We start from the raw sequence: 17,242 nt of genomic DNA on the forward strand, positions 1-17,242 counted from the left end.
AACCATGACCCCGATCATGCCAGGTAGCCAGTCATTTTAATTCTGCACCTTGCTCTGACGCTGACATTTCTGTCCTCGGCCTGCTGTAAAGGTGAGGTGCTGTTCCATCGAGGCTCAACGTAAGCTTGAGGAACAGCACCTCATCTTTACAGCTTTCCAGACTCGACACTGAGTTCAACAATTTCAGACCATAATCTCTGCCCCATTTTGTTTCCTTTTCTCAGCATTTTTTTGGTTTTTCTCTCATTTTTGCTTGTAATCAGCAGCACGCCTGCTTTAGGCACATCTTTTGTTTCTTTCCTTGCCCCATCACCATTCCCTTTGGCCCTAGTGCTATGTGTCCTTGTTGTCTTTTGGATCACAGAGTCTTAAAGGCACAGAAAGGAGGCCATTCGGCTCATCGTGTCTGCACCGGCTCTCCAAATGAGTATTATGACCTAGTGCTATTGCCCTGTCTTTTCCCCATACCCTTACACATTGTTTCTATTCAAATAATCATCTAATGTCCCCTTGAATGCCTCGATTGAACCTGCCTCCACTACATTTCCAGGCAGTGCATTATAGACCCAAACCTACTTGTGTGAAAAAGCTTTTTTCTCACGTCACAGTTTTTTCTTTCACAAATCACTTTAAATCTGTGCCTTCTCGTTCTTGATCCTTTTAGGAGTGGGAACAGCTTCTCCCCATCTACTCTATTCGGCCCCCTCATGATTTTGAACATCCCTATCTAATCCCCTCCTAGCCGCCTTCTCTCCAAGGAGAATAGTGCCAACCTCTCCAGTCTATCCTCATAGCTGAAGTTTCTCATTCCTGGAACCATTCTTGTAAACCTCTTCTGCACTTTCTCTAATGTGTTCACATCCTTTCCTATATTATGTTACCCAGAACAATATTCCAGATGAAATCTAACAAGTGTCTTGTATAAATTCAGCATAACTTCCCTGCTCTTGTATTTTATGCCCCTATTAATAAAGCCCAGGATACTATATGCTTTATTAACTGCTCTCTCCACCTGTCCTGCCACCTTCAATGATCTATGCACATATACACCCAAGTCTTTCTGCCCCTGCATCCCCTTCAAAATCTCGTCCCTTATTTTATATTGTCTGTCCATGTTCTTCCTACCAAAATGCATCACTTCACGCTTCTCCGCATTGAACTTCATCTGCCACCTATCTGCCCACTCCACCAACTTGCCTATGTTCTTTTGAAGTTCCACACCATCCTCCTCCCAGTTCACAACACTCCCACGCTTCATATCAATGATGTTGGTAATAATCGCACTTTAAACTTGAAAAGATCAGAACTCTTGATCTTTAACTTGCCATGCTGCCTTGTTTGAAGGACTGGTTTGAACTGGTTCTGCACATCACATCGGCCTCTAGTGCAGCCATGAAATGTGGCCCCTGGAGTGCTTACACACAACCATTAGCTCCTAGCTAATTAGTTCCTAGCTGTTTACAGATATTTACAGATAATGCAACAATATATAACATCTGGAAAATTAACTGTTCTGCCATTCAATCCCGCCTTGTCTTCCATCCTATCACAGATCTTCCTTTTTTCCTTGTCCCACTCTCAAAACCTATTTCATCTCTAACTTTTCTCAGTTCTGGTGAAAGGTCACAGACTTGCAACGTTAACTGTGTTTCTCTCTCCACAGATGCTGCCTAATCTGCTGAGTATTTCCAGCATGTTCTGTTTCTATTCCAAAACCTCTGTCACCACTCTTATTTGGATCCCCCGTATTGCAGTTTAAACTGGGATTTTTTGCTTGGCCTGCGTAACTTGAAACCAGACCGATGCATTTGCGCACTGGTCCATCAAAGCAGTTCCATCTTTCAGCCTGGTGTGTTGCTTTATACAGCTTTCAAGTTGGGTTGGCAGGGTTGGGGAGTGAGGGGAGAGGTGAAGAAATGCTGTGTTTCCCAATGATTGTTTCACTTTTCTTCTCCCTGTTGTTTTTTTTTGTTTCTGCAGTTACTACTGATTACAAGGGAGCTTTACTGCAGAATTTTAGATCAAACACTGAGATTGAAGCGGAGGTGGCTGCAGTGTCAGATTCGGAAGGAGGTTTAAACCAGGACATAACTCCAACTGCAAGTACCCCAGAGGTGAGAAGCTTAGATTTTATAGACTGGTGTATACTTTTCCTAATAAATACCGCTGGATGGAAGAAAGCAATGAAGAACTTGGATTTATATAATGCCTTTTATAACCCACAAACAGTAATCACATTCTGACTAGATAGTCTGTTTTAATGTTATTAGTTGAGGGATAAACATTGGCCCCCCAAGACGCTGGGGAGAACTCCCTGCTCTTGCTTGAATAATGGCGATGATATCTTTTACGACCTGTTTTCTGAGAGCACCTCAGGTGGTGTAGCACTCCCTCAGTGCTGGGGTGCCAACCTAGATGCTGTATTGGTGACTCTGGAGTGGGACTTGAACCTGCAACTTTCTGACTCTGAGGTGTGAGGGGCTCTCTGCTGAGGCAAGACTGATGCTACTGCTTCCATATTCCAGGGTACATCTCCCTACAGTGTGCATGTCTTTACTCTTTTGATCTTCATTCATTCAGTTTATTTTCTTGGTCCCCTGTAGACCAAGTAGTCAGTGCAGGCATTAGGCACCTGCTGCCTTGTTATTTTGTGCAGAAATCAGTACCGGTAAAATGATTAGTGTGTACAAGGCTAATTAAAATATTCTCTGAACTTCGCAGTAGCTTTTTGAGGATTCACCTCTCGTGGCTTGAATTTCTTTGGAACTGGATTCCAATTTGCAAGTCATTTTTGGGTATTAGTTGTTCTATATATAAGCTATATGAGCCCTTCAGCTATATTCCAGTTTGAAAAATCTTCCTCGGTGTTTTTTTTTACTCATGCATTTTCTTCTCTCTGCCTATCACTTGCTTTTCTCAACTGAATTTCTGCCTTGTAGTCAGTCTTAGAAGAATAGCTTTGAAATACATTTTTCAGGAGTAGGGGGAAAATGTGAGGTGAAACAAAGCTTATTCTTCACGTTGTCTTCACATTTAGGATACCCTCCATCGTGTTGTGTGGCACTACCATCGTGCTAATTGGGATAGATTTTGAACAGATCTAGCAACTCAAGACTTGGCCCACAGCACCTCACAGTTGCCATCAGCAGCAGCAAAATTGTACTCGACCACAATCTGTAACCTCATGGCCAGGCATATCCCTCACTCTACCATACCACCAGGGGATCAACTCTGGTTCAATGAAGAGTTTTTAAAAAAAATTCATTCAGGGGATGTGGGTGTCGCTGGCTTGGCCAGCATTTATTGCCCATTCCTAATTAACCTTGAGAAGGTGGTGGTGAGCTGCCTTCTTGAACCACTGCAGTCCACGTGGTGTATGAACACCCACAGTGCTGTTAGGAAGTGAGTTCCAAGATTTTGATCCAGTGATAGTGAAGGAATATATTTTCAAGTCAGAACGGTGAGTGACTTGGAGGGGAACGTCCAGGTGGCGGTGTTCCCATCCATCTGCTGCCCTTGCCTCTCTAGATGGTAGTGGTCAGGGGTTTGGAAGGTGCTGTCTAAGGCACCTTGGTGAATTCCTGCAGTGCATCTTGTAGATGGTACACACTGCAGCTACTGTGATCGGTGGTGGAGGGAGTGAATGTTTGTGGATGTGGTACCAATCAAGTGGACTGCTTTGTCCTGGACAGTGTCTAGCTTCTTTAGTGTTGTCAGAGCTGTACTCATCCAGGCAAGTGGTGAGTATTCTATCATACTCCTGACTTGTGCCTTGTAGATGGTGGACAGGCTCTGGGGAGTCAGGAGGTGAGTTACTCATCGCATGATTCCTCGCTCCTGACCTGCTCTTGTAGCTGCAGCATTTATATGGCTGGTCCAGTTCAGTTTCTGATCAATGGTAACCCTAAAGATGTTGATAGTGAGGGATTCAATGCAGGAGGACATGCCAGGAGCACCACCAGGCATACCTGCAAATGAGTTGTCACCCTAGTGAAGCTACAACACTGGATTACTTGCCAAACAACATAAACAGCAAGTGATAGATAGAGCTAAGCGATTCCACACCCATCGGATCAGATCTAAGTTCTGCAGCCCTGTCACATCTAGTCGTGAATGATGGTGGCAGTTAAACAACTCACTGGAAGAAGGGGCTGCACAAATATTCCCATCCTCAATGATGGAGAAGTCCAGCACCCAAGTGCAAAAGATAAGGCTGAAGCATTTGCAAGAATCTTCAGTCAGAAGTGCAGAGTGGATGATCCATCTTGGCCTCCTCTGGAGGTCCCCAGCAACACAGATGCCAGTCTTCAGCCAATTCGATTCACTCCACGTGATATCAAGAAATGGCTGAAGGTACTGGATACTGCAAAGGCTATGGGCCCTGACAATATTCCGGCAAAAGTACTGAAGACTTGTGCTCCAAAACCTGCACTCTTAGCCAAGCATTTCCAGTAAACCTTAAACACTGACATCTACCTGGCAATGTGGAAAATTGCTCAGGTATGTCCTGTACACACAAAGCAGGACAAATTCAAACTCTGACAATTACTGTCCCATCAGTCTACTCTCGATCATCAGTAAAGTGATGAAAGGGGTCATCACAGTGCTATCAGGCAGCAATTGCTTATCAATAAACTACTCACTGATGCTCAGTTTGGGTTCTGACAGGGTCACTCAACTCCTGACCTCATTATTGCCTTGGTTCAAACATGGACAAAAGAGCTGGACAAAAGAGCTGAACTCCAGAGGTGAGGTGAGAGTGACTGCCCTTGACATCAAGGCAGCATTTGACAGAATGTGGCATCAGAGAACCCTAGCAAAACTGGAGCCTATGGGAATCTGGGGAAAAATTCTCCGCCGGTTGGAGTCATACCTAACACATAGGAGGATGATTGTGGTTGTTGGAGGTCAATCATCTCAGTTCCATGACATCACTGCAGGAGTTCCTCAGGATAGTATCCTCAGCCCAACCATCTTCAGCTGCTTCGTCATTGACCTTTCTTCCATCATAAGGCCAGAAGTGAGGGTGTTCACTACTGATTGCACAATGTTCAGCATCATTCCTGACCCCTCAGATACTGAAGCAGTCCATGTCCAAATGCAGCAAGACCTGGACAATATCCAGGCTTGGGCTGGCAAGTGACAAGTAACATTCACAGCACACAAGTGCCAGGCAATGACTGTCTCCAACAAGAGAGTATCTAACAATTGCCCTTTGATATTCAATGGCATTACCATCACTGAATCCCCCACAATCAACATCCTGCGGGTTACCATTGACCAGAAACTGAACTGGACCAGCCATAGAAATACTGGGGCTACAAGAACAAGTTAGAGGCTAGGAATCCTGCGGTGGGTAACTCACCTCCTGACTCCCCAAAGCCTGTCCACCATCTACAAAGCACAGGTCCAAGGTGTGATGAAATACTCTCCACTTGCCTGGGTGAGTGCAGCTTCAACAACACTCAGGAAACTCAAAACCATCCAGGACAAAGCAGCCCGTTTGATTGGCACCTCATCCACAAACATTCACTCCCTCCACCACTGACACACAGTAGCAGCAGTGTGTATCATCTACAAGATGCACTGCAGGAATTCACCAAGGCTCCTTAGACAGCACCTTCCAAACCCATGCCCGCTGCCATCTCAAAGGACAAGGGCAGCAGACACATGGGAGCACCACCAGCTGGAAGTTCCCCTCCAAGTCACTCACCATCCTAACTTAAAAATAGATCGCAGTTCCTTCAGTGTCGCTGGGTCAAAATCTTGGAACTCCGTCCCTAACAGCACTGTGGGTGCACCTACACCACATTGACTGCAGGGGTTCAAGAAGGCAGCTCACCACCACCTTCTCAAGGGCAGTTAGGGATGGCAATAAATTCCGGCCTAGCCAGCAATGCCCACATCCCATGAATGATTAAAAATTAATTGGAATATTGCTGAAAAGAGAGACATATTGCCAAAGCTTTTTTTCTTGCAGTCATCAGAGCAAAAACAAGAATGCCAGATTTCAAACAATCTCAAAATTGATGCAAACGTTTGAAATTTGGCATTCCTATCTTTGTCTCTTTTCAACAATATTCAAGTTCTGTATTACCAAGCGACTGTTAACTTGTGAGAAATGCTGGAAATTATGCACAATCTCATTAAAATATCTGTCCTTGTGGGGATTTTTCTTTTTTTTTTCAAGGTTTGAGGCATTTGGGTATCCTGTCAAACTCCATATCTTTAACATATTTTAACTTTTGAAATTAAAAACGAAATATTTGGATTGAGATTTTTGTTTATTTTGCCTGTCCTTGTCTTCCCTTAATTTGAATTTAGCCCAGAATGATTAGCTGAGAGTCTTCCAATTTCAACTGGGACTGTGTGGATTCTGAGCTTTGTACGAGAGAGAGAGAGACTGCTGCACTGCCATGGTCAGAACCGGGCCATGTCAAGCTCGCATTCTCGTTCACAAAGCTCAACAGATTCCAATTAAAATGTTTCGGCAACCAACAGACTAATATCACCCAATACACATCTTTGTGGGGTAGTTTATTACTCTTTATTCTATCACAGTTAGCATAATTACTATTAACCTGCATACCAACCTTCTCAATCTCACTTTCAAGTGAAGTTTTTGGAGAGCATAACGCCATCTGCATTCATCTGTCCTCCCATTTCCAGTGTTGGCTGGTGCGAGGTTTGATTTGACGGTATTTGTCGGCCAGCCAAAAACTGAAAAGTGTTCAATGCGTGTTGCAACTAGGACTTGAGAGAAGCGTATCGTTCCTGCTGTCACTGACTTACATTGGCACTTGGTTGGGCAACACTTCAATTTTAAAATTCTCATCCAGCTGCTCTGATTGTGAAGATGTAACCCGGAGGGAATTGACAGTTGAAAATAGCTCAGGCTGACATTCCGTTGCTGTACTGAGGGAGTGCTGCATTGTTGGAGGTGCCGTTTTTTGGATGACACGTCAAAGCAAGGCTCAGGTGACCTGTTCAGGTGGACAAAGTCAAAGAACTGTAGGGTACTTTTCCCTAAGCCTTGGTCAATGCTTGCCTTTCACCAATATCTCCTTGAGGGGTGAACTGATCATTTACCACGTTACTTTTGGTGGAACTTTGCCGTATGCGAATTGTCAGTGTATCTGTCTGCACAATAGCCACACTTCAAAGCATAACTTATTCAGGTTGTGAAACATTTTGAGACATCTGAAAAATCAAAAGGCACTATATAAATCCAAATAGTCCCTCTAATTCATGACATTACATGTTAAATAAAGATCCAGTTTGTGACCCATTTTATATTAAAGGAGTGTTTGTGCTGTGGCACATTGTGTACCACAATGAGTTGCGGTATGTTGCATGTTAAATGAGGTTAGAAGTCTGGGCATGTGGTGTATTACTTGAGGATATAGATCTTGGCACATCGTACATTAAATAAAGACATAGATTTTGGCATGCTGTGTGTTAGAAACAGCTGGAGTCCCAAAGCAAGAGGTGCAAAACCGCAAATAGGTGCCAGACCTTCACAAGCTCATTCTGAATAGAGTAAAAGCATAAACTGAGGATTTGCAGGCTTAAAATTCAGAGCTCGTGTGTTCTCCCTCTTTTTCCTTCCCTCCCTCTTTTTCCTTCCCTCCCTCTTTTTCCTTCCCTCCCTCTTTTTTCCTTTTCCTTCCCTCCCTCTTGCGTACTCAGCAAAATGTCTCTTTTCAGCAATATTCAAGTTCTGTACCACCAAGCGACTGTTAACTTGTGAGAAATGCTGGAAATTATGCACAATCCCTTAAAATATCTGTCCTTGTGGGGATTTTTCTTTTTATTCAAGGTTTGAGGCATTTGGGTATCCTGTCAAACTCCATATCTTTAACATATTTTAACTTTTGAAATTAAAAATGAAATATTTGGATTGAGATTTTTGTTTGTTTATTTTACCTGTCCTTTTCTTCCCTTAATTTGAATTTAGCCCAGAATGATTAGCTGAGAGTCTTCCATTTTCAGCTGAGACTTTGTGGATTCTGTGCTTTGTATGAGAGAGAGAGAGACTGCTGCACTGCCACGGTCAGAACTGGGCCATGTCAAGCTCGCATTCTCGTTCACAAAGCTCAACTCCACAGTGCAGGAGACAAAGGCATCCAGGAACACATGAGTGCACATTCCTACGTCTGGTCAAGGCCATCCATGTCCTTGAGGAAGACATATGGGTTTGGTTAGCTCAGTTTCCTAGATGGCAAAATGATGCCAATGGCATAGGTTCAATCCCTGTACTGCTGTGGTAGTTCATGAAAAGCCTCCTTGCTGTGCTCCATTCTTAATGTGGAGCTATATAAAACTCTTGTTTCTCTGACAGAGAAAAATGCCCGTGCACCTTCCTGGTCTATGGCTAAGTACCAGACAGGTAAGGGAACCATGCAGATGCACATTCCTACATCTGCTCAAAGCCATGCCTTTGAATAAAGCAAACATGTCTTTGAGTACGATGGAGAGGTCATAGGATGGGGATGGTGATGATTCTGGGGAAGAATGGGGCCTTGGCTTAAAATTGCATCTGGCAATGCAACGCTGCATTGGGAGTACCAGCCTAGATTATGTGCTCAAGCCTGGGAATGGGGTTTGAACCTGCGACCTTCTGACTCAAGGGGTGAGAGTTCTACCACGGAGTTGAGGCTGATACTTGCATACAGGATGGTGCTTTATCAGACAGGCATGCCGTCAATTGCTTCTATTAACTGTTTCTTGAACCATGAGGCCCCCATAATGTACGAACAATGCCATGAAATGTCGTGTATTGGTTGCACCTGTGTAATGAGACTGACTATGTTACAAGGTGCTCTGATATCCACCTGCAGCTGCTTGCTCTGGTTGCTCTTCCTTCTGGGTCTTGTGAGCTGCTGCCCCCTAAACACATTGATTTGCCATAATGCAGTGGCAGTTTAGTTCTTAACATGATAAAGTGCTTCAAAGGCAGCAAGAAGCTGGAGACCAAAGGCAAGGTTAAAGAGGACATTTCTTTAGGAAACTGTTAGCAGGAGGTAACAAGACAAAAGGGGTTTTCTATCGCTGATTAAAGTGAATAGCTTAAAACAAGACCAGAATGGGAAACGTGAAAGACAAGGTCAAGAACATCAGAATGAATTTGGAAATAAAAGATGATCGTGCTAACAGATCCAAGGGGGAGCCAGAAAGATATTTAACAGACGGTGGAATTGAGTTATGACTGACAGTAATATTCATTCTCATGTTCCAGTCCCTCCATGGCCTTGTCCCTCTCTATGTCTGCAACCTCCAGCCCTACAACCCTCCTGAGAACTCCAGAAGGTTCCTTCTAGTTTATCCCCTTGTACATTTCTGATTTCTTACTCTCCTGCGAGGTTCTTGAGCAAATTGATATAGGGAGTGACAAGGTATTGGAGGTGTTGGCAGGCTTAAAAGTGGACAAATCTCCAGGTCCAGATGATTTGTGTCCCAGACTGCTGAGGGAGGAGATCGCAGGGGCTCTGACCCAAATTTTTAAGTCCTCTCTGGCAACGGGGGAGGTGCCAGAAGACTGGAGAACAGCTAATGTGGTTCCGCTATTTAAGAAGGATTGTAGAGATAAGCCAGGTAATTACAGGCCAGTGAGTCTCACGTCAGTGGTAGGGAAACTATTGGAGAAAATTCTGAAGGAGAGAATTTATCTCCACTTGGAGAGGCAAGGTTTGATCAGGGATAGTCAGCATGGCTTTGTCAGAGGGAGGTCATGCCTAACAAATTTGATTGAATTTTTTGAGGAGGTGACAGGGTAGTGCAGTTGATGTAGTCTATATGGATTTCAGCAAAGCCTTTGACAAGGTCCCACATGGGAGAGTTATAAAGAAGGCAAATGCACATGGGATACAGGGTAATTTGATAAGGTGGATTCAAAATTGGCTTAGTTGTAGGAGACAGAGGGTGATGACAGAAGGATGCTTCAGTGACTGGAAGCCAGTGTCCAGTGGCATACCTCTCTCTCTCCCTCGCGCTGTCTCTCTCTCTCTCCCTTGCGTTGTCTCTCTCTCTCCCTGGCGCTCTCTCTCTCTCTCTCTCTCTCCCTCACGCTGTCTCTCTCTCTCTCTCCCTCGTGTGCTCGCTCTCTTTCTCTCTCTCCCTTGCACTGTCTCTCTCTCTCTCTCTCTCTCTCTCTTTCTCTCTCTCTCTCCCTCTCTCTCCCTCGTGCTGTCTCTCTCTCTCTCTCCTCCTCGCGCTGTCTCTCTCTCTCTCCCCCTCGTGCTGTCTCTCTCACACTCTCTCTCACCCCCTCGCGCCCCTATCATTTGTCATTTATATAAATGACATAGATGAATTTGGGTGGGTTGGGGTGGAGGAATGGGAGGGTGGGGTGGTAGGATTAATAAATTTGCAGATGACAGAGATTGGCCGGGTGGTTAACAGTGAGGTTGAGTGTCTTGGGCTACAGGAAGCTATAGACAGGATGGTTGAATGGGCAGATAAGTGGCATATGGAATTTAACCCTGAAAAGTGTGAGGTGATGCACTTTGGAAGGAGTAATTTGACAAGGAAGTATTCAATGAATGGCATGACATGAAGTTCTGAGAAACAAAGGGACCTTGGTGATTGTGTCCATAGATCTCTGAAGGCAGAGGGGCATGTTAGTGGGGTGGTGAAAAAGGCATATGGGACACTTGCCTTTATCAATTGAGGCATAGAATACAGCAGTAGGGAGATCATGTTGGAGTTGTATAGAACCTTGGTGAGGCCACAGCTGGAGTACTGTGTGCAGTTCTGGTCGCCAATTATAGGAAGGATGTGATTGCATTGGAGGGGGTGCAGAGGAGATTCACCAGGATGTTGCCTGGGATGAAACATTTAAGTTATGAAGAGAGGTTGGATAGACTTGGGTTGTTTTCGTTGGAGCAGAGAACACTGAGGGGCGACATGATCGAAGTGTACAAGATTGAGGGGCATGGACAGGGTGGATAGGGAGCAGCTGTTCCTCTTAGTTGAAAGGTCAGTCACTAGGGGGCATAAGTTCCAGGTGAGGGGTAGGAGGTTTAGGGGGGATGTGAGGAAAAACTTTTTTACCCAGAGGGTGGTGACGGTCTGGAATGCACTACCTGGGAGGGTGGTGGAGGCGAGTTGCCTTACATCCTTTAGAAGGTACCTGGATGAGCACTTGGCACATCATAACATTCAAGGCAATGGACCAAGTGCTGGTAAATGGGATTAGGTAGGTAGGCCAGGTGTTTCTCACGTTTTGGTGCAGATTCGATGGGCCGAAGGGCCTCTTCTACGCTGTGTGATCCTGTGAAGTAGTTGAGTAGTCATGGAATTTTTCAAACTTTGCGACCTGCAGAATGGGAGGACTACAGTGGGGAGTTCTGGTTAGTTGGCCCTTGGGTGGTCAGGCAGTTCAGCACCCTCCCACTGCATGTAAAATTGTGGTGGGGTGGGCAGGTAAATGATTAGAACAGCACCAATGACATTATGCCCAATTTTATGCACCCCTACCCATCTGCCAACCCACCACTGGGGTGTGTAAAATTCTGTCCATAGTATTTTGTAACACAGGAGGCCATTTGGCCCAGTGTGCTTCTGCCAGCAAGAGCTATCCAACTTGTCTCACCTCCTCCCCCCAACTTTCTTATCTGAAATGGCCCTGCAAAATCTTTCTTTTCAAGTATTTATCCAATTCTTGTTTTGAAATTTTCTATTGAATCTGCTTTCATCACCCTTTCAGGCAGCACATCCCAGATTGCAACTGGACAGTCAAATACAAAGTCAAATATTGTGCAAATGAAGATTGTGTTTTCTATTCACCTTGCAGTTGGATGAGTGACATTAGTTGTTACTATCCTGTGAATTACAAATTGAGGAATGTTTTCCTTAAAAGGAAGTTAAAACAGCCAGACTTTGGGGAGAGAGGTTAAAACAGCCAGACTTTGGGGAGAGAGGTTAAAACAGCCAGACTTTGGGGAGAGAGGTTAAAACAGCCAGACTTTGGGGAGAGAGATTAAAACAGCCAGACTTTGGGACAGAAAGGTTAAAACAGCCAGACTTTGGGGAGAGAGGTTAAAACAGCCAGACTTTGGGACAGAAAGGTTAAAACAGCCAGACTTTGGGGAGAGAGGTTAAAACAGCCAGACTTTGGGACAGAAAGGTTAAAACAGCCAGACTTTGGGACAGAAAGGTTAAAACAGCCAGACTTTGGGACAGAAAGGTTAAAACAGCCAGACTTTGGGGAGAGAGGTTAAAACAGCCGGACTTTGGGACAGAAAGGTTAAAACAGCCAGACTTTGGGACAGAAAGGTTAAAACACCCAGACTTTGGGACAGAGAGGTTAAAACAGCCGGACTTTGGGACAGAAAGGTTAAAGCAGCCAGACTTTGGGACAGAAAGGTTAAAACAGCCAGACTTTGGGACAGAGAGGTTAAAACAGCCAGACTTTGGGACAGAAAGGTTAAAACAGCCAGACTTTGGGACAGAAAGGTTAAAACAGCCAGACTTTGGGGAGAGAGGTTAAAACAGCCAGACTTTGGGACAGAAAGGTTAAAACAGCCAGACTTTGGGACAGAAAGGTTAAAACAGCCAGACTTTGGGACAGAAAGGTTAAAACAGCCAGACTTTGGGACAGAAAGGTTAAAACAGCCAGACTTTGGGACAGAAAGGTTAAAACAGCCAGACTTTGGGGAGAGAGGTTAAAACAGCCAGACTTTGGGACAGAAAGGTTAAAACAGCCAGACTTTGGGACAGAAAGGTTAAAACAGCCAGACTTTGGGACAGAGAGGTTAAAACAGCCAGACTTTGGGACAGAAAGGTTAAAACAGCCAGACTTTGGGGAGAGAGGTTAAAACAGCCAGACTTTGGGACAGAAAGGTTAAAACAGCCAGACTTTGGGACAGAAAGGTTAAAACAGCCAGACTTTGGGACAGAAAGGTTAAAACAGCCAGACTTTGGGGAGAGAGGTTAAAACAGCCGGACTTTGGGACAGAAAGGTTAAAACAGCCAGACTTTGGGACAGAAAGGTTAAAACAGCCAGACTTTGGGACAGAGAGGTTAAAACAGCCGGACTTTGGGACAGAAAGGTTAAAGCAGCCAGACTTTGGGACAGAAAGGTTAAAACAGCCAGACTTTGGGACAGAGAGGTTAAAACAGCCAGACTTTGGGACAGAAAGGTTAAAACAGCCAGACTTTGGGACAGAAAGGTTAAAACAGCCAGACTTTGGGGAGAGAGGTTAAAACAGCCAGACTTTGGGACAGAAAGGTTAAAACAGCCAGACTTTGGGACAGAAAGGTTAAAACAGCCAGACTTTGGGACAGAAAGGTTAAAACAGCCAGACTTTGGGACAGAAAGGTTAAAACAGCCAGACTTTGGGACAGAAAGGTTAAAACAGCCAGACTTTGGGGAGAGAGGTTAAAACAGCCAGACTTTGGGACAGAAAGGTTAAAACAGCCAGACTTTGGGACAGAAAGGTTAAAACAGCCAGACTTTGGGACAGAGAGGTTAAAACAGCCAGACTTTGGGACAGAAAGGTTAAAACAGCCAGACTTTGGGACAGAAAGGTTAAAACAGCCAGACTTTGGGACAGAAAGGTTAAAACAGCCAGACTTTGGGGAGAGAGGTTAAAACAGCCAGACTTTGGGACAGAAAGGTGAAAACAGCCAGACTTTGGGGAGAGAGGTTAAAACAGCCAGACTTTGGGACAGAAAGGTTAAAACAGCCAGACTTTGGGGAGAGAGGTTAAAACAGCCAGACTTTGGGACAGAAAGGTTAAAACAGCCAGACTTTGGGACAGAAAGGTTAAAACAGCCAGACTTTGGGGAGAGAGGTTAAAACAGCCAGACTTTGGGGAGAGAGGTTAAAACAGCCAGACTTTGGGACAGAAAGGTTAAAACAGCCAGACTTTGGGACAGAAAGGTTAAAACAGCCAGACTTTGGGACAGAAAGGTTAAAACAGCCAGACTTTGGGACAGAAAGGTTAAAACAGCCAGACTTTGGGACAGAAAGGTTAAAACAGCCAGACTTTGGGACAGAAAGGTTAAAACAGCCAGACTTTGGGACAGAAAGGTTAAAACAGCCAGACTTTGGGACAGAAAGGTTAAAACAGCCAGACTTTGGGACAGAAAGGTTAAAACAGCCAGACTTTGGGGAGAGAGGTTAAAACAGCCAGACTTTGGGACAGAAAGGTTAAAACAGCCAGACTTTGGGACAGAAAGGTTAAAACAGCCAGACTTTGGGACAGAAAGGTTAAAACAGCCAGACTTTGGGGAGAGAGGTTAAAACAGCCAGACTTTGGGGAGAGAGGTTAAAACAGCCAGACTTTGGGACAGAAAGGTTAAAACAGCCAGACTTTGGGACAGAAAGGTTAAAACAGCCAGACTTTGGGACAGAAAGGTTAAAACAGCCAGACTTTGGGACAGAAAGGTTAAAACAGCCAGACTTTGGGGAGAGAGGTTAAAACAGCCAGACTTTGGGGAGAGAGGTTAAAACAGCCAGACTTTGGGGAGAGAGATTAAAACAGCCAGACTTTGGGACAGAAAGGTTAAAACAGCCAGACTTTGGGGAGAGAGGTTAAAACAGCCAGACTTTGGGACAGAAAGGTGAAAACAGCCAGACTTTGGGGAGAGAGGTTAAAACAGCCAGACTTTGGGACAGAAAGGTTAAAACAGCCAGACTTTGGGGAGAGAGGTTAAAACAGCCAGACTTTGGGACAGAAAGGTTAAAACAGCCAGACTTTGGGACAGAAAGGTTAAAACAGCCAGACTTTGGGGAGAGAGGTTAAAACAGCCAGACTTTGGGACAGAAAGGTTAAAACAGCCAGACTTTGGGGAGAGAGGTTAAAACAGCCAGACTTTGGGACAGAAAGGTTAGAACAGCCAGACTTTGGGGAGAGAGGTTAAAACAGCCAGACTTTGGGACAGAAAGGTTAAAACAGCCAGACTTTGGGACAGAAAGGTTAAAACAGCCAGACTTTGGGACAGAAAGGTTAAAACAGCCAGACTTTGGGACAGAAAGGTTAAAACAGCCAGACTTTGGGACAGAAAGGTTAAAACAGCCAGACTTTGGGACAGAAAGGTTAAAACAGCCAGACTTTGGGACAGAAAGGTTAAAACAGCCAGACTTTGGGACAGAAAGGTTAAAGCAGCCAGACTTTGGGACAGAAAGGTTAAAACAGCCAGACTTTGGGACAGAAAGGTTAAAACAGCCAGACTTTGGGACAGAAAGGTTAAAGCAGCCAGACTTTGGGACAGAAAGGTTAAAACAGCTAGACTTTGGGACAGAAAGGTTAAAACAGCCAGACTTTGGGACAGAAAGGTTAAAACAGCCAGACTTTGGGACAGAGAGGTTAAAACAGCCAGACTTTGGGACAGAAAGGTTAAAACAGCCAGACTTTGGGACAGAAAGGTTAAAACAGCCAGACTTTGGGACAGAGAGGTTAAAACAGCCAGACTTTGGGACAGAAAGGTTAAAACAGCCAGACTTTGGGACAGAAAGGTTAAAACAGCCAGACTTTGGGACAGAAAGGTTAAAACAGCCAGACTTTGGGACAGAGAGGTTAAAACAGCCAGACTTTGGGACAGAAAGGTTAAAACAGCCAGACTTTGGGACAGAGAGGTTAAAACAGCCAGACTTTGGGACAGAAAGGTTAAAACAGCCAGACTTTGGGGAGAGAGGTTAAAACAGCCAGACTTTGGGGAGAGAGGTTAAAACAGCCAGACTTTGGGACAGAAAGGTTAAAACAGCCAGACTTTGGGACAGAAAGGTTAAAACAGCCAGACTTTGGGACAGAAAGGTTAAAACAGCCAGACTTTGGGGAGAGAGGTTAAAACAGCCAGACTTTGGGACAGAAAGGTTAAAACAGCCAGACTTTGGGACAGAAAGGTTAAAACAGCCGGACTTTGGGACAGAGAGGTTAAAACAGCCGGACTTTGGGACAGAAAGGTTAAAACAGCCAGACTTTGGGACAGAAAGATTAAAACAGCCAGACTTTGGGACAGAGAGGTTAAAACAGCCAGACTTTGGGACAGAAAGGTTAAAACAGCCAGACTTTGGGGAGAGAGGTTAAAACAGCCAGACTTTGGGACAGAAAGGTTAAAACAGCCAGACTTTGGGACAGAAAGGTTAAAACAGCCAGACTTTGGGACAGAAAGGTTAAAACAGCCAGACTTTGGGACAGAAAGGTTAAAACAGCCAGACTTTGGGACAGAAAGGTTAAAACAGCCAGACTTTGGGACAGAAAGGTTAAAACAGCCAGACTTTGGGACAGAAAGGTTAAAACAGCCAGACTTTGGGACAGAAAGGTTAAAACAGCCAGACTTTGGGGAGAGAGGTTAAAACAGCCAGACTTTGGGACAGAAAGGTTAAAACAGCCAGACTTTGGGACAGAAAGGTTAAAACAGCCAGACTTTGGGACAGAAAGGTTAAAACAGCCAGACTTTGGGACAGAAAGGTTAAAACAGCCAGACTTTGGGACAGAAAGGTTAAAACAGCCAGACTTTGGGACAGAAAGGTTAAAACAGCCAGACTTTGGGGAGAGAGGTTAAAACAGCCAGACTTTGGGACAGAAAGGTTAAAACAGCCAGACTTTGGGACAGAAAGGTTAAAACAGCCAGACTTTGGGGAGAGAGGTTAAAACAGCCAGACTTTGGGACAGAAAGGTTAAAACAGCCGGACTTTGGGACAGAAAGGTTAAAGCAGCCAGACTTTGGGACAGAAAGGTTAAAGCAGCCAGACTTTGGGACAGAAAGGTTAAAACAGCCAGACTTTGGGACAGAGAGGTTAAAACAGCCAGACTTTGGGACAGAAAGGTTAAAACAGCCAGACTTTGGGACAGAAAGGTTAAAACAGCCAGACTTTGGGACAGAAAGATTAAAACAGCCAGACTTTGGGACAGAAAGGTTAAAACAGCCAGACTTTGGGACAGAAAGGTTAAAACAGCCAGACTTTGGGACAGAAAGGTTAAAACAGCCAGACTTTGGGACAGAGAGGTTAAAACAGCCGGACTTTGGGACAGAAAGGTTAAAACAGCCAGACTTTGGGACAGAAAGGTTAAAACAGCCAGACTTTGGGACAGAGAGGTTAAAACAGCCAGACTTTGGGACAGAAAGGTTAAAACAGCCGGACTTTGGGACAGAAAGGTTAAAACAGCCAGACTTTGGGACAGAGAGGTTAAAGCAGCCAGACTTTGGGACAGAGAGGTTAAAACAGCCAGACTTTGGGACAGAAAGGTTAAAACAGCCGGACTTTGGGACAGAGAGGTTAAAACAGCCAGAC

The 17,242-nt window shown here is 44.7% G+C and overlaps 1 protein-coding gene across 1 annotated transcript in view; it reads left to right on the plus strand.

Annotated features, from left to right (window-relative positions):
- The window catches only part of zfyve27 (zinc finger, FYVE domain containing 27), a 178,086-nt gene that overhangs the window by 66,891 nt on the left and 93,953 nt on the right, over window positions 1–17,242 (plus strand). The window contains exon 6 of the mRNA XM_041209768.1: window positions 1,981–2,114. Within this exon, the coding sequence (XP_041065702.1) occupies window positions 1,981–2,114 (134 nt within the window). The remainder of the gene's footprint in view (window positions 1–1,980; window positions 2,115–17,242) is intronic.

Source organism: Carcharodon carcharias, chromosome 17 (genome assembly GCF_017639515.1).
Source record: "Carcharodon carcharias isolate sCarCar2 chromosome 17, sCarCar2.pri, whole genome shotgun sequence".
Lineage (NCBI taxonomy): Eukaryota > Metazoa > Chordata > Chondrichthyes > Lamniformes > Lamnidae > Carcharodon > Carcharodon carcharias.